At 43.2% G+C, this 21,281-nt stretch overlaps 3 protein-coding genes across 8 annotated transcripts; 1 reads left to right on the top strand and 2 right to left on the bottom strand.

Annotated features, from left to right (window-relative positions):
* Positions 1 to 208: 208 nt before the first annotated feature.
* LOC133891149 (uncharacterized) lies at positions 209 to 4,258 on the bottom strand. 2 transcript variants are annotated; one of them, XM_062331874.1, is made up of 12 exons: positions 3,851 to 4,258; positions 3,655 to 3,756; positions 3,441 to 3,568; positions 3,091 to 3,363; positions 2,742 to 2,923; positions 2,103 to 2,176; positions 1,692 to 1,793; positions 1,484 to 1,608; positions 1,144 to 1,410; positions 882 to 1,021; positions 659 to 745; positions 209 to 580 (listed from the first exon to the last, which is right to left on the bottom strand). In XM_062331874.1, the coding sequence occupies exons 1-12, from the start codon at positions 3,948 to 3,950 to the stop codon at positions 430 to 432; spliced, it is 1,731 nt and encodes a 576-aa protein (XP_062187858.1). In that variant the 5' UTR covers positions 3,951 to 4,258; the 3' UTR covers positions 209 to 429. The 2 variants fall into 2 exon arrangements, with proteins under 2 accessions (XP_062187858.1, XP_062187863.1); XM_062331879.1 differs by lacking the exon at positions 3,655 to 3,756.
* Positions 4,259 to 5,711: 1,453 nt separating this feature from the next.
* Positions 5,712 to 12,427, top strand: LOC133886513 (DNA-directed RNA polymerase V subunit 1-like; the record flags this gene model as incomplete). Its single annotated transcript, XM_062326196.1, has 16 exons — positions 5,712 to 5,948; positions 6,040 to 6,096; positions 6,165 to 6,335; positions 6,542 to 6,703; positions 6,804 to 6,959; positions 7,049 to 8,620; positions 8,706 to 8,857; positions 9,152 to 9,212; positions 9,294 to 9,421; positions 9,688 to 9,851; positions 9,968 to 10,248; positions 10,349 to 10,522; positions 10,613 to 10,756; positions 10,863 to 11,647; positions 11,898 to 12,006; positions 12,081 to 12,427. Coding segments are annotated over 16 exons (4,512 nt in total), but the record flags the coding sequence as incomplete, so codon positions are not given.
* Positions 8,384 to 19,605, bottom strand: LOC133929292 (PH, RCC1 and FYVE domains-containing protein 1-like). Of its 5 annotated transcripts, none has more exons than XM_062376020.1 (6): positions 19,209 to 19,605; positions 16,453 to 18,475; positions 16,222 to 16,368; positions 15,220 to 15,764; positions 14,670 to 14,745; positions 12,798 to 13,493 (listed from the first exon to the last, which is right to left on the bottom strand). In XM_062376020.1, the coding sequence occupies exons 2-6, from the start codon at positions 18,370 to 18,372 to the stop codon at positions 13,017 to 13,019; spliced, it is 3,165 nt and encodes a 1,054-aa protein (XP_062232004.1). In that variant the 5' UTR covers positions 18,373 to 18,475; positions 19,209 to 19,605; the 3' UTR covers positions 12,798 to 13,016. The 5 variants fall into 5 exon arrangements, 4 of the variants coding, with proteins under 4 accessions (XP_062232004.1, XP_062231996.1, XP_062231978.1 ...); XM_062375994.1 differs by lacking the exon at positions 12,798 to 13,493 and adding an exon at positions 14,120 to 14,317 and having other exon boundaries at positions 14,629 to 14,745; positions 19,209 to 19,603; XM_062376001.1 differs by lacking the exons at positions 12,798 to 13,493; positions 19,209 to 19,605 and adding exons at positions 14,120 to 14,317; positions 18,626 to 19,069 and having other exon boundaries at positions 14,629 to 14,745.
* Positions 19,606 to 21,281: the final 1,676 nt, after the last annotated feature.

Here is a 21,281-nt window from a genome sequence, read left to right as displayed (position 1 = left end):
GAAGGATTCAAACATGCCCAAATTCATTTTCCGTCCTGCCAAATAGGCTTCCAATCCTAGATAGATATACACGGCTTTTTAGTTGTAAAGTTATGATGGAACCTTGTTACCAAATTGACGCCCCAAAACACTGGATAACTGCGACAATCAAATAAATGAAGCACAGCGAACACAAGTGAGAAAGACCATCACAGCTGAATGGCGAGTACGACAGTGTAAGCTAAGCACAGCACAGGTTGTGTTTGACAACTAAACACTGGATAACTCTGACGGAAAAATAAACGAAGCACAGCACATGCAATATGACAGGACCGGACAACAGACCGTTGTGACAACTTAACAAAGGGCACAGCAAATGTAGCCACAGGTACTTCGTGAGTGCTAGGCAACTCAAAACAGGTTCACCAGCAAAGACACGGAGAGAGCAAATCAACTGAGTAGAGCAAGGGGGCGATGACTTTTGTATAAATATCTCTTTCCATTTCTATATGTGTATCTCCCGACGAGGCCGGATGGGAGCTCAGATTCATCCTCACTCAGATCGTCACGCCGACGCCGATATGGCATGGACACAGGCCACCTGTAGTTCAATGTAATGTGATCAACAAATATGCCAAACATTATTGTAACTTAGAAGTAATGAGACGTATCAGAATACCTGTTTGGACGAACACTTGGATCTCCAGCCATTTTCCAGTAAGGCACACCAGATGGATCACTATCATTGCCAGGCTCAGCAACAGTGCTGTTAAACACAACAAAGAATAGATTTAATGAAAGGTTATGCTTGACTGAACCTGCTTCAACAAGATCCTTGAAACATCAAGACTTCACATGACAAGCACTTAAATACCCCCCAAAAAAAGGAAATCTAGACATACCTTTTTTTCGTTTCCTTAAAATGTGCCAAAATTTTGTGAATCGTCTTCCATAACAGGAAAGGGGTTCCTATTTTTTTATCATAGAAGTTCATGCCAATAACTTTCCCGTCAAAGTCAACAAGGGGTCCTCCAATCCCAGCCTATCAAAGGTGACATGGACAAGTTGTCATTTGTAATCCAATAGATATGGTAGTTAACTCATTCTGATGCAACTATTTACTTCCACCGTGAAAAAGTAGGGAACGAAAATCAACAGGAGTACCTTGGAGATTTTACATGAGGAACGCACAAGGAACTTGCAATCAAGTGTGCCCGTCCAGTCAACCAGTAGCCCATTTGCAGCCATTAATGTTCCTGATTTGAAGCAACGCCCTACAGCTGCTAATTCAGAACACATATAGTACTGAAGCTGAATATTTGCTGGACGAAGAGGACGGTAATCCTTGACACTGACTAGAGCAACATTGTAATGCAGACTATAATGCTGTAATGTCCCTTCTCTACGCCGTCCATTTGTATACACTTCAATCTGCAAATGATACGGTGAGAACTAAGCAGTACCTTGAAAGAACAGTGATCACAGAATAATTAGGAGCACCAACCCTCAAGTTTTCTTCAATCTTGTTATTATTACCAGAACTTCTAACCAAGCTCGCTGATGTCAGAATAGTTGTAGATCCATTCCACTCAATAAAAAAGCCTGTGCATGCAAAAAACCTTGTCTCTCCTGCATACCATAATTTTGACTATTAATAAGTGATGACCAGAAACAAATATGAAATAGTAAATAGCACATTACTGTAAAATCACCATTGAATGAAGCAAGTGCAACAACATTGCGCTGTATGTTGGAAGAAACTTGTTTACTGAGTCCCCTCCAGACACCTTGACCAAATACGTCACCAAAGGGCTCTTCAAAAATATTAACCAAACTCATTAGAAATTATTAGAATATGATGACAACCTGAGCAACAATTCACATTAGAAATTATTCTGTTTGAACATACCTAAGAACGTAGTGTGACAATGTTAAGTTGTTAACTGACTAGCACTAACAATATGAAAGTACAAGGGCAAAAGGCTAAACTAGTTGATATTTTTTAGTACAAATGTAAAAGCTAAACTCGCACCAGTTGTGAGGATCTTACAAATAGATATCATACCAAATTACGACAATTTGCATAATATCACAATGTTTAGTGGTTATAAGTCTGTGCTCACCCTCCGGATGGCAGTTAGAAATGTCACCCTCTGGATGGCAGTTAGATATGTCACCTGTGGGTCTTTCTCCAAGCCTGTGGAAGAACATCAACATGACTACTAACCCAAAAGTAAAATGGGTCAAACCAGCACGTTATGTGCAACACGGTGCCAAAACCTACATGAGTAGAATCATAGGCAAGGAACAAGATAGAGAAACAAGGATCTGAAGTTGTATGGATTTATATTTCAAGTAAACAAGAGAGACTTGAGCAAATGTCATAAAAATCACCAGAATACAGAAACGTTGTAATCCCTTATCATGTGCACATTTCCTTTAAATTTGACAAACATACAGGCTTCAACACTGAAACAAAAAATATGACGCTAGTACAGGGTAACTGTGATACATGCCAATGGACAGCAAATATCCTAGTAAAGGTGGCACAGAAACAAGTTTATATTAAGGGTAAGCACTGGAAACCGCGAAGCAACTACAGATGCGAAAAAAGTTAAGCAACAGAAGTGTTATTTCCAGAGGAGGATCCACTGTTTGTTCCACATACAAAACGGGTTACGTTATAAGCTCATGTAGGGAAGGGGAAGTGGGATAGGCAAGCATAGGTGAACCAATGAAGGGCAAACATTGAAAATACATACCTGACTGCCTTCAAAAATTTTAAATCTGGAAAAAATTTCTTCTTTTGCCGAGATGTCCAAACAAGCTCCAGCCGCTCGATAAATATTCTCCACGGTAGGAAAACGGTTCTTTCCATGACCAAAGAAACGTTCATGCCAACAAAGTTCCCATCAAAATGAAAAAGTGGCCCACCTTCCCAAGCCTAACACAAACAAGGGTTAAATTTGAACAAAATGAAGTGATATGGAACAAAAGTTACATAGGGAAAAAAAAAAGATCATTTACTACTATTGCCTCCTAGCTAGATACAGTTTAGTACATATAGTAACAGAAACAGACTAAAATGCTCGTGTCATAATGCAAGTGTACCTCAGAGTAACAAGTAGACAGCATAAGCTCTTTGCTATCTTCAGATCCGCTTAAATCACCAGTCAGTATCACACTTCTGGTTATTACTTTGCCAGAGATGTCACGCCCTACAGCTACTACATTACTATGGGGCAGAATTTCCTCTGCACGTTTGAGAAGTACGACATGAACATCAAGGAAGGTCATGATGTAGACAGCAGCAAAGTTGTGATCTAAATTATATTCTGCCAAAAATCCCCTGTACACTTCACTGCCTTCATGGCGCACTTCAATCTAGATAAAGCATGAAAGGAGTACACAATGATCACAATTATCTTAAGTAAACAAGCAAAAATTGGTAAAGCACCAACCTTTATGCTACCATGGACTTTTTTTCCATCATTAAAAGCTCTAACCAAACTTGCTGAAGTCAGGAACCATGTAACGTACCCTTGGCGTTGTATAGCTATGCCCGAGCATGCAAATAACACTGTACCCCCTACACAAGATCGTAAATTAAGTCATTTATAACTGTCGATGTTTAAATATATATTTGGAAAACCAAGAGTATAACAGCATAATCACCATTAGACAAAGCAAGTGAGACAACACTTTTAGACAAATCTGATGCAACTTCATCACTGAGCTTAGTCAAGACGTCTTGATTAGAGTCTCCAAGTAAGTTGCCTAGTTAAAGAAACGCCATGCAACACAACTGTGAGCGCTAAAATATAGCTGTAAAAAAAGCATATGCAGAAAAAAAAAGGAAGAATCAGAAGACCTGAGATCAATGATTCGTTTGTCCCTTCTCCAGCGTTGCAAGCTCTTTCATTCTTATGCGAGCTTGTTGTGAGATCACCACCCCTCTTAGTTGTCACCATCTTTTCCAAGGCTGAAACAGAATAAAAAATATGGCAAAGTGTGGAGTCATAAAACAGTAAAGCAACATTGTAAAATTAACCATCATAGACACACTAATCAAAGGGATGCTAATACAGGTATTATGTCACGGTTGATGGTCCTTGACTAATACAAGCTTTACTGTAAGCGCCAAAACCAACTTGATAAAACTAAACCAAAAACCAAGTGAAACACCAACTTGATAATCTTGGTTGGGGAGCGCGTTTCTTTGAGAAGATATCTAAACAAACGCTACTTGAACAAACACATTGTACTACCACCCAATCAAGCAATCGTGTGGTCCGATGCGCTCCTCTTCCATTCGATTGCGTACGCTGGGTCCATGGTCGTCTCTTCTCTCGGTATGTCAATGAAGATATTCCTGAGATTGAGACCACCTTCGACTGGTATATATGTTTGTACTACGTACTAGAGCATATTGTGACTTTTAGCTATTAATCGATACCTCCTGCAATATCTTATTTTTACAGATCAATAAATCCTTGGTGGCAGCACAGGGTACGGAGGTACTCTTCAAGAGCCCTGTGCTTGGCCTTCACTTTGGAGGTACGAGCTGAGGACTACTTACCGGCAGAAATCCCTAAGTAAAACCAAGCGTCATCGGAGAGAACCAAAGGCAGACAGCAAAAACGATGGAAGGAGATGAATCGATATGATAGTTGACGCACCCACCACTTACCGGCAGATCCGATCGGCGATCACCAAATACAGTAGCGGCGAGACCCAGGTTGCCTTCTTCTTCTGCAGAGATATGAAACGACTTGCGGCCTTGCCAAATTGCATTGGAGATGGGCCTAGCTAGGCGGTGCTGTACGAACCTCGTCAAATAACTGTGTTGTGCTTAAAATGGGCCGGAAATGCTTTTAGTATCGTTCGTACGAACACATTCCTTCACGAGAGAGAGAGAGAGAGAGAGAGAGAGAGAGAGAGAGAGAGAGAGAGAGAGAGAGAGAGAGAGACTTCAGACTAAAAGCATACTGAACTTCACACTTGAAAAAGCATAGTGTAGTAAGCGGAGTCCTCTCCATCTTCAGTTCAGACTAAAAGCTTCTGTGGTTGGTTAGTGCTCTTACTCTCCCTCCCACTCAACTAAACAAGCTAGCTAGCATCTGGTCGCTTCTCTCTCTTTCATTCTATCCCAGGTTTTGGTAGCTGTTTGCATCGATCGCTACATTCAACTCAATGCATAAAAAATTGCAACTTTTGATTCCTTAACCATTGCTAAACCATCATGGAGAAACCAAACTCTCGCATGCCTGCATCGTGTTGGTTGTTCTTTGGAAAGGAATTAAGATCCTCACATGATGCATCTTGTTCAACGTCATATAACATGCATCAGTTTGTTTCTTGAACAGAGACATGGAGGAGTGCGATCCGGCAGCTGCTGCTGGCCTCTTGATGATCCCGGAGGGCTCGATCCGACGGGTCAAGCTGAACGTCGCAAGCAACGACGAAATCGTGAGCTTCCATTGTTCTCAGTCAGTCCTCTTCACGCGTTGCCTTGATTCCGTTTTCGTTGCGTAATTTTGTCTGGTGAAAAATACGTGTCCGGCAGCTGAAGGCGCAGCCAGTGAACGCGTTAGAGAAACCCTTCCCGATCACGCACGGCAGCCAGCTCCAGGACAATCCGTCGCTCGGGCTGCCTCTGCAGGTCGGCAGCTGCGACTCCTGCGGCGCCACCCAGATCGACAAATGCGAAGGTCTGTCCATCTCTACGTACGTGTTCATTGCTTCAACCTTCTTCTTCTTCTTCTTCAAGTGTTTCAGAGTTTCTGCTCGTTTTGCGTCGAATATTTGTGTTCTCTTCTGATAAATTTCGTCTCTCTGATGACTCGTCTCAAGGTCATTTCGGTTTCATCGAGCTGCCGGTGCCCATTTACCACCCGAGCCATATCACCGAGCTGGGGAAGATACTCAACAAGATCTGTCTCAGCTGCCTCCGGCTCAAGAACGGCAAGGTACAGGCCAACAAAAAAATATGCACAATTTAACATTTCTGTTAGTAATGTAATGTCCGCGTTCATTGACAAATGTTTCTGTACTTTGCAGCTCAAACGCAAGGGTGCTGGGAAGGAAAGCAAATTCACTTCATGCTCATATTGTCAGGTAATCTGCAAATGCTCACCATTTCATACCTCCTTGTTCTTACAAGTCTTGAATTCCTTTTGGTCCAGGATCTCCCACCGCTATGTGTTGCAGAAGTCAAGAAATCAAATGGCGCTCGTAGCTTGGAACTGAGAGCATCATTACAGGAAGAAGTCGGGGATGGATTTTGGAGCTTCCTTGATCAGTTTGGCTTCTGCACAAGGCGTAACACTCACAGCCGTCCTTTACTCCCAAAAGAGGTACTACCAGACACTTGTTGCTCCTGTTACAAAGCCCCCTTGTAAGATAATAGGGCATAAACTAAAGTTTCAAAGCTTGCACAAATTTTGCGCCAGAAATTGTTGCAAGGATATATAGCTCAACAATTCAGGAGAATATCTATATTCCTGAAACCTTTCAGATGTAGGTATTAGAGGGACTCACGTCTGGTTCTTCTGTTTCTTAGGTTCAGAACATAATGCAGAAGATCTCCCAAGAAACAAGAAGAAAGCTTGCTGCTATGGGATACAATCTTCAGGATGGATTTGTCATGAATTACATGTGTGTTCCACCAAATTGCCTGCACATATCAAATGTATTAGATGACAACATAGCCATGTGCCCTCCTGTAAGTGCCTCGTGATAAAACACTACCTGGTTGCATAAGAAACCTCCTTTCTTCCCCCTTTTGAATGCATAATTATCCTGACAATTCCTTTCTGATTTAGGACACATCAAAAAGCTTGTTACGGAAAGTCCTACGTAAGATAGAACAGATCAATAGCTCAATTATTGGCCACCCAAACTTCCAAACACGTGAGATAGGGGAAGAGAGTCTTCAGGTAGCTGTTGCCGATTACATCAATATGAGAGGAACAGCACAGGTACCTAAAAATCTGTAAAATAAGTTTAAATTATGTTCTTGGTCATAACTGCAGCGTCATAATGTGTCATTGCCATATGTCTTTCGAAGGATTCCCAGCATGTCACCTTTACAAGACAGCCTGCACCAAAACAGTGGCAGCAAAAGATGAAGACACTCTTCATCAGTAAGAGTTCAAGCTTCTCGTGCCGTGCAGTGATCACTGGTGACCCATACATTGGTCTTGATATAGTAGGGGTGCCTGATGAAATAGCAAGAAGAATGTCAGTAGAAGAACATGTCACAGACTACAACATTGCTAGACTGCAAGACATGATGGATAAAGGACTATGCGTGACGTACAGAGATGTCAATTCCAACACATACGCCTTGGATGTGGGGGAAGCAAATAAGAGACGCACCATGCTGAGGGTTGGTGAAACTGTAAACCGTAGAGTCCTTGATGGGGATCTGGTCTTCCTCAATAGGCCACCAAGCACTGACATGCACTCGGTTCAAGCCGTCTATGTCCATGTCCATGATGATCACACCATAAAGATCAACCCGCTCATCTGTGGCCCACTTGGAGCAGATTTCGATGGTGACTGTGTTCACATTTTCTTCCCAAGGTCAGTTTCAGCAAGGGTTGAAGCCACAGAGCTCTTCACTGTGGAGAATCAGCTGGTGAGCTCCCATAATGCGAAGCTGAACTTTCAGTTCAAGAACGATTGCTTGCTAGCACTGAAGACGATGTCTGACAGAAGGTATTCTAGAAAGGAGGCAAGCCAGATTGCCATGTTCTCGTCAGCGATAATCCCGCCTGGTGATCATTATTGGACTATTCCTCAGATTCTGCAGACTACGGATGCACTAGCAGAATTACCAAACCATCCAAACAAAGAATCCATCAAAGCCCTAGTTACGGCCATCGTCTCATCAACCCTTTCAGACAAGAGTCCAAGGGAGGCCATAAAGCTTCTGAATCTTCTGCAGCCCCTACTAATGGAATCATTGTTTATGGATGGTTTCAGCATAAGCTTGAGTGATTTCAATGGCCCGAGTGCAATGCTGAAGGAAATTCAAAATAGTTCAGTTGAGCTCAACAAGTTCAGAGCATTAGTTGTGGACTTCATTGCTCATTTTTCTGCCCTTGGTCTGTTGGTTGATCCTAAAAGCGATTTGTCCCTGAAGAAATTAGTTGAGCAGCTTGGTTTCTTGGGACGTCAACTGCAATATACTGGAAGGCTATACTCTAGCAACTTAGTGGAGGATTGCTACGAGTTTCTGAACAAGTGTCGCGGGAGCACCAAATGTTACGATCCTTTAGAGGCAAAGGGTGTTGTCAAGAGTTCATTTTACAGTGGATTAAACCCATACGAGGAACTGCTCCATTCGATAGAGGCAAGGGAAAAGATAATACGCACCTCTAAAGGGCTAGTGGAACCTGGCGGTCTGTTCAAGAACATGATGGCGATACTCCGAGATGTTGTAGTATGCTATGATGGAACCATAAGAACGTCATACAGCAATTCAATTGTACAATTTGACTCGAAGAATGTATCAAGTTATATGACACCAGGAGATGCAGTTGGTATCTTGGCAGCCACTGCAGTTGCAAATGCTGCATACAAGGCAGTGCTAGATCCAAATCAGAACAACATGGCCTCGTGGGACTCAATGAAGGTGAGATGCTCACTTGATCAACTCCTTTCCAAGTAAAGATTCATATGTAGAGTGTAATATTGACTTCTATTTGTTACTTTTACAGGAAGTACTTCTTACGAAAGCTAACTCAAAAACTGATATAAATGACCGAAAGGTAATTTTGTACCTGAACAAATACTCTGGTGTAATCAATGCAGTGCAATCCTGCTTAAAGAGGATCAAAGTAAAGGATTGTGCCACTGAGGTCTCCATCAAGTATGCACTGTTCGCACTTCCTAATCCTTTCTGTTACTGTAATGTAATGTGTCAAGTTGAATCCAATTAGTCTATTTGAATTAAAACAACACGCTTGGCCCAGATGTGCATTGATATTATTTGTGACATGTGATTCAAAAGCCTAAAGAACAGTTGAAAACTATTAAGTGCTTGAAATGCTTTAAACCGGCATCTTATTCAACTTTGATCAGTTTTTCAGTGAAGTTATAACAATAGCACTCAGTTCTGTTATCATTGCATGTTGTCCTCATCTCAGAACCTGTCTTATTTTAGGTATCAGCAGGAAACAACTCAAGCAGCACATTGCCTGGTTGGTTATATTCACCTCGATAAGGTACATCATTCTACTTCTGAAAAATATATACATCTGTTGTTCAGCATTACCACTGATCATAATTTTTTATTGCTCTCGCAGGAGACACTAAATCAAATGGAGGTAACTATGGGGAGTATTATTCAAACATGCCAGGAAGCTATTGTTAAACAAGTAAAGAAAAGGGGGAAGATGATGCAAATTATGACGAGGAGTAATATAATTTTAAGGTGATTCACCCCTCCATAGCTTTAACGTTGAAATAGTATAGGGTCTTGATTTTCCATTCCTTCTGAATGAGTATTTGGATATTGCATTTACTGTTCAGATCCACTGATATTTGAGTTCTTTGTTTAGTGCAAGGCTAATATATGCTATGGTTCAGACTATAGTTAAAACCTGTATTAATATAATAGTTACCTCATAAATTGTCTAGTTCTAGTTCCTACTTCCTACTTTTGGAGTAACTTCTTAACCTGATATTTCTTCTTTGAAGTGAATGTTTGTGTGACGAGGATCCAGGTGATGAGAAAGCCTTGCAAGTTTCCTGCTTGCAGTTTTTCCTAGATGCAAGCATTGCCACAGGACTACATGAATCTACTGTTGTCCATCTGATGATCAATACCATTTTTCCTATACTCTTGGAGACGATAATAAAAGGTAAAAGAAGAATTCACATTGACATATCAGGCATATGGAAATCCCTGATAATTATGCTGACACTATAGCTTATGAAGTTCTGCTTACTTAAGAGCCATTCTCGCATCATCTTATAGGTGATCCTCGAGTCCAAAAGACTAAGATAATATGGGTTGAACTTGAACCAGAATTACCATGTTGGGTCCAGAATTCCAGTGCAGAGCACAAGGGAGAACTGGCACTAGAAATCACAGTGGAAAAGGCCGCAGCTGCAGAGAATGGTGGGGCCTGGGGAGTAGCAATGGATGCGTGTATCCCTGTCATGGATCTGATTGACACTGCCAGATCTATGCCCTACAGTATCCAAGCAGTTGAACAAGTGTTTGGCATTTCCTGCGCCTTTAATCGAGTCACGCAGGTCAATGTTTTTCTTTCTCCTTTCTGATTAATTCAGATCAATCATAGCCTATATTGAAATGTTTCTCATCTTCTGCTCCTTTTTTGCATCATACTTTCAGCACCTTTCCAAGGCCGTTGGAATGGTTACAAAATCAGTTCTCAAAGAGCACCTAAACACTGTTGCAAGCAGCATGACCTTCACAGGTAGCTTGCATGCCTTCAATAGCTTGGGTTACAAGGCCACATTCCAATCCCTGAAGGTTCAGGCACCATTTACAGAAGCTACACTATATGTAAGTGACGTCCATTTCTTTGAGTTCCCCATTTTGGTGCACCAGTGCCTGCTGCCAACCATAATACAAATATGACGAAACATGCTGCAGAGACCAATGCAATGCTTTCAGAGGAGTGCAGAGAAGATCTACTCCGATCAGCTGGACAGTGTTGTCTCAACCTGCTCTTGGGGCAATCATGCAGCAATTGGGACCGGCTCAGCTTTCAAAATCCACTGGAACAATGAGAACCAGGTACTTTGACCATTCCACTTGTCTATGTCACTCCCTTATCCGCACAGCACAAAATCATCTATTTCCCATCTATTCTGATTTCTGAACTTATTTTGGCCTCTCGCAGTCAGCAAGCAACGAAATACTCGAAGGCTATGGTTTATACGACTTCATTGCAACAGTAGGAACAATAGGAGCTACTGAACACAAGGCAGTTACTCCCCATAGTTCATGCTTGTATGACGTTGACCACCTTCCAGAGGATGAAGTTCAAGAGGAAGAAGTGGTATGGTTGGGAGGAAACAGTCTGATCCCCTGGACAGACAGGCCAAAAGCTGACTCCCGGCGGCGTGGTTTCAAGGGTAGGAGGCCTGGAATGCACAGCACCACACAGGAACATCAAGGAATGCAAACTAAGAGTAACTGGAACTCGGTTGCAAACTGGAAAAATGATAAGCCAAGTTGGAGCGAGGGAAATGCCAGGGGTCCTCCGCATTCTGGTTTCGCTGGATCAACTAGTACCAGTGGATGGAGCAAGAGACGGTTTACCGGACTAGTGTTTGAGAGAAAGCAACGAAAGCGTAGCTGGGGTTCAACTGCAACACAGCAAGAAGATAAGCCAAGTGGGTGTAGAGAAAATGTTGCGGATGCACAGAACTTTGGCATTGCAGAATCATCTAGCTCAGGTGGATGGAACAGGAGGATTAGTACTTCTGGTCAAGGTGGCGGTAGAGCCGTGTGGAAATCAGAGGGATCACGCCGTGGAGGCAGTAACAGCAGGAACTGGAAAGCCCAGAAAAACAGCAGTGCCAGACAAGGAGGGAGTTATAATTTCACACCAATGGAGCAGCAGATATATGTGCAAGTCGAACCAATCATGAAGAATGTAAAGAGGATCATCCGTGAATCAAGGTACAGTTCCTGGCCTAATGCAACTTGAAAAAACAAACAGGTTCACAAGTGCTGACAACTAGCTAGGATTCTTCAAGTAGTATTTGGAAAGATAAGATGAGCATGATAGGTTTCATTTGAACATCACAACATCCAAGTAATTGTAACAACCGAAAAAATGTTCTTTTTCCCTGTAGACACCAGGTGTCTCCTTCTATATCTATAATAATGTATCCCTTATTCGTAGTCCATCTCGTTCAATACTTCGCAGGGATGGCATTAAGCTTTCTCCAGAAGATGAGACGTTCATCGTCAGAAATATTCTCATGTACCACCCAGAGAAGGAAAAGAAGATAGCTGGTCAGGGCAATTACATTATGGTAAGCACTAAGCAGCTCATCATTGCATCAGAAAAACTAGGGAATATTCTGATTAACTGTTTCCCTGCTTGCAGGTTGCTAAGCACCAACTTTACCATAGCAGCAGGTGCCTGTACGTTGCATCCTCAGATGGAATATGTTCAGATTTCTCCTACAAGAAGTGCCTAGAAAACTTCATCAGGATTCGCTACCCAGGTGCTGCAGATTCGTTTTGCAGAAAGTACTTCAAATGATGAACCATAGCCTGCTGATTTGCCCCAGTGGTGCTTGCTTGCAGTAGTGCCATATTCTAAGCCCCTGGAGTGAGCTGCACCCAATTCCTGCTACAATGTTGCCTTTGATGTCCACTAACTTTAATGTTCTTGAAACTTTTGTAACTGTGATCTTATTTCTGAACAGTAGCAAACAAAAATATATGTATGCCTAGACTTTTGAAAGTTTTCAGTTGTCTTATGACTGATGATAATGGTAAACACTAAAGTATAAGATCCCTACTCATATAGACCACGAACTATAACATTGAGTCCACGCTCATTTAGGGACATAGTCCATGCACCTAAACCAGTGCACTCAAGATCATATAGGTTATGCTAGTGTAGTCATAGTCTCATAATAGGTTGATGGTCAACTTATCATACATAGAATTAACAATTAGATTACAGTTTCATATTCAATCATATTATTCTGAATTTCAAGACAGTAAAATCATCTAGGAGAGATAAAAGAGCTACTGAATGAACATAATCTATTTCCCGTCAGCTGGAAGGTACAAACATCTAGGAGTGATAGAATAACCAAATGGTCAATTGCTTGATTTTATAATTTAGGTCTTATTATCATTCAACTCTGTAATGAACTTTTAATGATGCCAAAGCCGAAACATTTAGCAGGTACATAAACTGCAAGGTAGCATACCTAGTTAGCTAAAGCAAAAAAACACACTCCCAACACTAGCAGGACATCAATGAGAACCAGCAAAGATTACCTTCAATCAAGGAAAGCACACAGACTCAAGCAGCAGCAGCTCCGGGCTTCATCTCTACTGCAGCCTTCCTTTCGCAGCCTTCAAGGTACCACTGCAGAATGGCAAACCTTGCAGTCTCGAAGGCACAGTACCCTAGCGCAGCAAAGCACGCGCTGTGCAGCACCCTGGGGCCAATGCCACGGGACAGGCCCATGAGCCCCTCCTCCGCAACGACCTCCCTCATCGTCCCCAGCACCGTGGGGCTCCCCTCCGTGCCCACCCTGGTCATCAGCCGCGTCTTCACCACGTCAAGCGGGGTGGTGAGCGCAGCTGATATCGCCCCCGCAAGAGCGCCGCAGAGCACGCTCTCCCCGGGGGTCAGGCCCTCCTTGTTGTGCTTCTTCAGAGTGAAGGCCTTAAGGTACTCGAATGAGGAGTAGCTCAGCACCCCGGCGGGGAGGTTGCGGAGGAGTGTGGCGGCATAGCCGGCGTAGAGGCCGAAGAAGCCGTCGGTCTGGAGGATCTGCAGGAGCACCTGCCAGGAGCGTCCTTTTGCGGCGCCGGACTGGAGGCGCTGGGTGATGAGCTCCTTGGGAACCATGATGGCGGAGGAGGAGACGTTGCCGCTGGCGCCTGCGAGCGGGGGCACGAGGAATGGCGGGAGGTGGGGGCGGAGGAGCGACTTGGCGAGCTCGCAGGTGCCGAAGTAGACGGCGGAGGAGGACGCTGAGCCGAGGATGACGGCGGATAGGCCGCGGTAGAGGCCGAGCGGCCCGTCGGCGCGGAGGATGTCGAGGAAGACCTGCCAGGAGGTGGCCGAGGGCGCGGCGGCGGCCTGGAGGCGGGTCTTGACGGCGTCGATGGGGAGCAGCGCGGCGTAGGTGAAGGCCCCCGCGGCGGCGCCTGCGCAGGCCCCGATGGCGGCGCGGGCGAGCGGGGTGGGGACCGTGGTGGTTGCGGGATTGTGCTTGGGTTTGGGTGCGGCGGGGATGGAGAGGGAGGAGGAGGAGAAGACGGCAGCGGAGGAAGCGGCGGGGTAGTGGAGGAGCAGGGACGTGAGGGACGGCAAGTCCACGTCTTCTTGCGATTGGGATCGGGTCATGGCGGGGAGCGCAAGGCGGGGCTTGGCGCTGGACGGCGGCGGCATCTCTTGGTCTCGGCGAGCAGAGGAGGGGATGGGATTTGGTGCGCGGTTTTTGCCTTTTGGTGGACGTGGAGACGCACGCGACGCGCCAGAAGAGCCCAGGCCGCGTCCGGCGGCGGCGGCGTCCAGGCGCAGCGCTGTGGTTGTGGCGCCTGCATGCTTCTCTTACACCAACGAGCACAGAATCTCATGGGCATGTACATCTGCAATGGTGAAAATGCGACATGATGATGATGATTGGAGAAACAAAATCGCAGCTGCATTGGCTACATCCAGGGGGAAGAGGGCCGGCCTCTCTTTTAACACTCCTGTTGTTCCAGACTACCTGTCTCGGCGTTTCACAGCTCTATGTACATTACATCTGGGCATGGCTACACACCCTTCAATCGATGACGACTCGATTTCAAAACAATAGCAATAAGAATTATCGACATACATGGGCAAAAAACGAGCCTCAATTTCATGTTCCCTGCGCTGGACGGCCGCCAGGCAGCAAGCAGGTCATCGAGCTGACCTGGTTGATGACGCTGACGAGACCCGTTCGGAACTCCTTACGTTGTACTTCTCGTATACCTTGTCGCGGTTCTCATTCCACCAGTGCTCTGCTTGATGCTCACCAAACCGCCTTCGACTGGATACAAAATTGAAGACAAGAGGCATGCCAAAGGCAAATTAGAAAATGATAGCACATAAACAAACAAGCATCTCATGCTTCTTAAAGTTTGTGCCACTTGATAGAGCAGGGTTACAATAATGAGGGTAAGAAACAATTGATTAGATTGCATTGCACAAAAGTTTTGAGCAGAAATGCTGATTAGAATGTTAAAGTACGGAAAACACAGACTTCTGTTTTGTAATCTAGAATATGCCACTATGCTCTATGCCAGCAAGGGTGCAATATGCAGCTCCACATGCCAGCTATTCTGGAATGTCAGCCTCATGAAGTGTTTTGCAAAAAAAATAACTATTTTACTATTTAGCCAAGCAGTAATGTGTCTAATTATAAATGAAATAAACAAAAGAAATAGCCACAACAGGCCATTGGTTAGTAAATGAAATGAACATGACAGTACTTAAGAAAGAAGACAGAGAACATCCAATTTACCTGAAGCGTACGCGCTTTAGATCTCGGGTCCCATCATGAAGTGTTGTCAGTGTTATATATACACCTGGTTCATACTGTTCAATCCACTCAGCCTGAACTTGGTTGCCGGACAATGATATCACGCTTCGTGATTTGTAACCATCCTCACCATTTAAAAGGGACCTAGCATCCTTGCTGCTACTATCATCTGCTCTACTGCTTACATTGAGCATCTCATCACTACTGCAATGTGCTCTTCTATTCGAATTTTCAGCATCATGAGGACCTGAAACCCTATGGCTGTGAGAATTCACTTCACTATTTTCACTAGTATTTCCTGGTGATTTATGTTGACTCGAGATCCCATTTGGGTGCAACAACCTTCCCGTGTTCAGGCTAGGTGTGCTTAAGGCACTGATAGACTCATTTCGTGGTTGGTGAATGCCATTCATGCTAGCGTATATAGAAGCATGCATCTCAATGCCGTTTGGAACTTGCGATGGATTTGCTTCACTGCCATCATACGCTCCCTGATCTGGAGGTAGTCTTTCAGCCATATCCTTGAGCTACACAAGCAAAACCAAAAGAAACATGCAAAATCATCAGAGAAAGCAATCTCAGTTGAACAACCAAAGAAAGTTGGCACTTTGCTGAAATAAAGAAAGCTCAAATCAATATTTTGACGGGCTAGGTGCCAAATACAAAAGTTTCTTTCAGATAAGTTAATAGATCATTTTTAAAGCTTAAATGAGTGTTAGTAGATACATATATAGTATTAAGAACACGAGTATCTAAATATTATACTATTTGCAATTGTGCAATTTGATGGCATTAAGCCATTATTTTTCTTGAAATTGGAAACAAGCAAACCTCCACCAAATGACCATTAGCATGTGGATATCTTGGCCTTCTTAACAGCCAATGATTTTTCATTTGCAGGGAATACCAAGGAATGCAGCAGTACTGATTTGTGGTTTCTGGGAAGAAATAAGAGCGCTACGTCAACCAATATTAGTATATTACCTGTGCTGTAAGGGACTTTATGACTTCCTTAGCAGCTTTGGACTTTGCAGATTCCTCTGCAACCAGTGCCATGGCTTCTTGTACTTTCTTGGCTGATTTCTGCAACTCAAGTTCTTGACGCTCACAGCGGTGCCTCAGATTATCAACCTAAAGAGGTTGCAAAAAAATTAGTTCCTTGGCCACATAATAAATACCAAAGCTATGTGCTTGCACATAAATCAAACTAAATACCTGTGCGCGGAGTCTTTCAACCTCTTGCGCTAACATCTCATTAGTTTTTGTAAGACTATCAGCAGCATTTTTAGCAATAGAAAGTCCATGAGTTGTTGGGACTGGTGTGGTAGAACGTGGTGGACTAGGCCTGCGAGAGAAAGGGGAAACAGCCCTAGAAGAGTTTAATGATCGAACTGCTGATGTACGAACTGCTCTTGGAACTGATTTATTCAGATCAACACCACCAGATAAAGCAATATCCCTCAGCTGAAGAAGTGAACTCATTTGAGGAGTCCGAAGAAATGACAGCGCATCGGTTTTCTTCCCTTGCTTTGCTGCCTTGCTATCCAAACTTCTAATCATATCCATATTGCTAGGTACGATTGCTTTAGCTAATTTAGCATCAGGGTTGCTTTCACCAGAGTGGCGAGGCACAGCCTCTTTCCTCTTATTAATTGCACTGGAGTATACGGCACTGTTCAATTTCATGAAACACGAATCACAAACACGGTAAGGTTTCGCAGGATTAGGAGCCAATGCTGCTCTCGGAGCCTTCCGCGAGGTGCATGCATTACAATGGACAAGTCCACAATTATGGCAATTATGCCTCTTTCGGGTGAATCCAAATGGTTGCCGACATGAGGCACACTGTGACTGCTCGGCTCCTGACACCCATTTATGCTGGCATATAGCTGCGGTGAAGTTTGAACCGCAGGCTATGTGCCTAACAGCTCTGTCTCTCAATGCCTCGACCAGTGTAGGTATTTTCCTATCCTCTATATCTCCATGGCCCAATCTTCCATTGGCACCTTTTCCCCATGTAAAAACCTCACTCTTATTTGTCAAAACTGCAACATGGTAGGAACCACACGCAACTTGCACAACATATTCACCCATGATATCTTCAACTAAGCATGGAAGTTTACCATCTGAACGGGGATTTCCAAGTTGACCATAAACAGTATTACCCATGCTCAGAACTTGTCCAGATGTTGTCAGGCCTACAGTAAGACTATGACCACATGCTATCCTGTGAAAATCATAGTCGATAAGTGAGGCCACACACGTAGGCTTAAGTCTTGGTTCCTTGTCACCATGACCAAGTCGATGCTTGTCGCCATCTCCCCATGTGAAGAGCTTCCCAGAAGATATACTTGAACTCGACTGGGTCACTATAACTTCAACAACAGCTGCAGTGTGCCATACACCACATGCAACAGCAATTGTTTTCAACCCCGATAAAGACTCTACTTCCCTTGGACATGAAATGCTTTCGTGGTTTCCATGGCCTAAAACTCCAAATGTACCATCACCAAAGGTAAACAGCTGGCCTCTTGATGTAATCAAGGCTGTATGCCAGGTCCCACAAGAAACATAAGCAACCTGAAGACCCTCCAGTGCTCCTGAAATTCTTTTAGGAATCCAGTGGCTTACATCAGTACCATTGCCTAGAAGTCCAATATTATGTGTCCCATCCCCCCAGGTATACAGTTCCCCAGCTGTTGTCACCGCACAGGTATGGAACTCCCCACAAGCAACGATATCCACATTACAAATTGCTAACAACTCGACTAGACGAGGGTGAACAGAGTCTTCTCTAGATCCATGGCCAAGACGTCCTCCAGATTCTTCACCCCATGTAAATACTTCCCCGTTTTTTGTGACCAAAGCAGCATGCTTGACCCCACAATCCACATGATACACATCAAGAACTAACTTGGACTCCAAGGGTTTAGGCAGTAGAAAATCAGTCTTCCCAGTTGACCTAATTACTGCATCGGAACCAGTTCTTACAGAGTTGTCACAAATAACTTCACCCCACACGTACACCTCGCCTGAAGAATCATAGTCATCTTGTGCAGAACCATGACTTGATGTACTAGGGGCACTAGAGGTGCTAACTCTGATGGCATCTGAAGAAACCCCTTTGGTGTGCATATTTGTCGCATCTGGTCTCCAAGTAACTATGGGGTTTTAATAACAGTAGCAATACATATGGACAGATGACGATGCCAATAGAGCTGATTAAATAATGAAGAACCTGCAAATATATAACAACAATGGAGCACATCAATTTATATGGTAAGGTAAATGCAAGTTAAACTAAATTGTAGGAAAGAAAGAGACGTGGATAAATTTTGGGGGTTGTGACTGTGAGAACGGCTATACGAACAAAACATCAACAACCTACCTATGAAGTTGAGGCACCAATAAAGGAGGTTACTTGATGGTAAACAGAGATATTGCTTCACATTAAGAACCAAACACGCTCGGGATATGGGTAAAGTGGTGTCCCAAGAGAGCGGGATTTAGAAATGAACTAAGAGGTTCACAGCACCAGATGTAGCTGCGAGACTAGAATTACACGCTGCAGGCATTACAATATAGTTATTTGTGATGATTGTCATATGTATAGTCATGTGAAGCGACGCAATGTAGTTATTTGTCCAAGCACTGGCCATCTATTGAAAATATATGCTGCTGGTCTCGGTCTGGTTGGGACCGGCACGCATTGCGGGGATCAGACTGAGCATGTCAAGGGGGCTCATTTCAACTGAACCCTCAAATCTTGGGAAAACGAGCTTGCCCCTCCCTAGCTAGCACCCCTCCGCACAGGCACAGCAAATGAATCCGCGACAATCCAGAAGGATTGGAGTATCCATCAATCTCAGCAAGAAAGATTCGGATTTGATGGTCGCGCGGCAAAGGAAAGATCCCGCGGGACAAGACTCGGTCCTAGAACAATCCATCCAAGCAAGCTAGGGCTCCCTTACCAACAAAAGAAGGAACCCGTCCCAACTCCGGGCGGATCTCCGCTCCGCGGCAGCCTGGAAGACGACTGGCTGGCTGCAGGAGAAGGATTCTTTCGAGGCGGCGTGCTCCGCTTCAGCCTGTAGGCGCGCGTGCGGTCGGTGGAGGGGCCTGGAGTCGGGGAGGAAGCAGGCAGGAGGCCGCGTCGAGCGGCGGTGTCGCCTCGAGTTTGCTCTCGTCTCTGAAATCTGAAGCGGTGGTGGAGTGGGAGGAGGCAAAGGCGGAGATGGGAGAGCCGAGCCGAGGGCGATGGCGAGAGCTCGGCTGCTGGTGTGCTGCGGGCTGCAGCTGCTTCTCTCGCGAGCCTTCTTTGCTGCACGAGGGAGAAGGCTTCCTCCTGCCTTTATTTTTCTCTTTTTCTTTTCTTTTTTAGATAAATGAGTTTATTTCATTAGGTAAATGAAGGTATCCCGACCTCTACATTAAACGATATATCTGATCGTTCATTGTTATAGAAATTCAAACGTAATCATCGACTTTGTATACCTAAGAGCCAACAGATCACAGGACGGAAAGGGGAATATAAGCAAACGGACATATTCATCTCAAACATTTAATCTATTATTAAACTTTCATCAAACTTGACAAAAATATCTATTGTAGTGATCTCCAAACGACAATTTGCCACCCACATTCAGTCCCGTCCTTCCTATTTCTGGAGAAGCGTCCGTAGCCATATCTAGTACGTGCTCATGTATATGACTGCATGAGAGTATGTTTCGGTACCTTATCAAATACTAATTCATTTCGATTGATCTATATAGACCAGCAAAGAACAGCAGCTCCAACAAAAATTTATTTCTTTAGCCCTTTCTCTATTCCCCCAAGCCAAGTCCCAAACAAGTTAGTAATATTGGTTAGAGGTTGTAGAGAAAAAAAAAACTTGAACAATTCTCCATATAGACTTTGCAAAAGAACAGATAAAGAAAAGATGTTGTATCGTCTTATTGTAAATTAAAAACAACATCCTTCGTTTTTATGTCAATTTCTCTTGATTAAATTATCTTTTATAAGAATAACTCTCTAATAAAAAATCATAGGAAGATCTTAATCTTTAAAGGAATGTGTAAGCTCTATAACAATATATTGTTCAATGTAATGTTATTATTTAGTACAGCCTTGTATATTGTTTGTACTGAAAAAAGTTCACCTGGTGTAAAGACCAATTAAAACTATTTGGTTCATCATCTAGCTCAATATTTCTAATCTTTGCTATCAAACAATTTCATACTTCTAATCTATTACCCACAAAATATCGGTGAAAGAAAACATTAATCGGTTCATAGTTAAGGATATCAACCACACTAGCATTTTTTTTTTATAACAACATTATATAAGGTAGGAAACTGCTCACTTAAAGTGATAGAACCTAATCATTTATCCTCTAAAATCGAATCTGTGTACCGTTATGTAATCTAAAATTCCCATTAGAAAGTAAAATATCTTCGACATTCATTAAATCAGTCTAGAATTATGAATCACCTAGTTTTTGCTCCACTTGAGTTATCGTTTTATTGCCTAGATATTTCTTTCTAATCAGTTGTTGCCATTACTTATCCTCATTTATCAGTGTGAATAAATATTTACTTAGTAGATATTTATTTTGGATTCCTAGGTCTTGAATTCTCAAGCCTTCTTGATCCTTTGGTCTACATAGAATGTTCTATTTAATTAATCTATAATTTTTCATATGACCATCCTATTGCTAGAAGAACCTGAAGCGGTAGTAGTCTAATTTCTTTAGAACCCTTTTGGTACTTAAAAAAGGATAATATAAATATAGCCAGACTGCTAAGAATAGAATTAATTAGTACTAGCCTCCCACCGTAAGATAAATACTTACCCTACTAACTACTTAATTTCTTTTCGAAACTATCTTCAATTAGTTTCAAAACTGTCTTCAATTCCTTTTTCTTTTCAGTTTCAATTTTTTCTCCCTTTCTTTGTCCGTGTTAAAGGGGGAAACAAAACACAACACTGTAGGAGTGCTTCTTTATTTAGCAGCTTGATAATTACACATCTTGTTCAACTTTAAT

Source organism: Phragmites australis, chromosome 1 (assembly GCF_958298935.1).
Source record: "Phragmites australis chromosome 1, lpPhrAust1.1, whole genome shotgun sequence".
Taxonomy (NCBI): domain Eukaryota; kingdom Viridiplantae; phylum Streptophyta; class Magnoliopsida; order Poales; family Poaceae; genus Phragmites; species Phragmites australis.
This window is presented reverse-complemented; position numbering and strand designations above follow the sequence as displayed.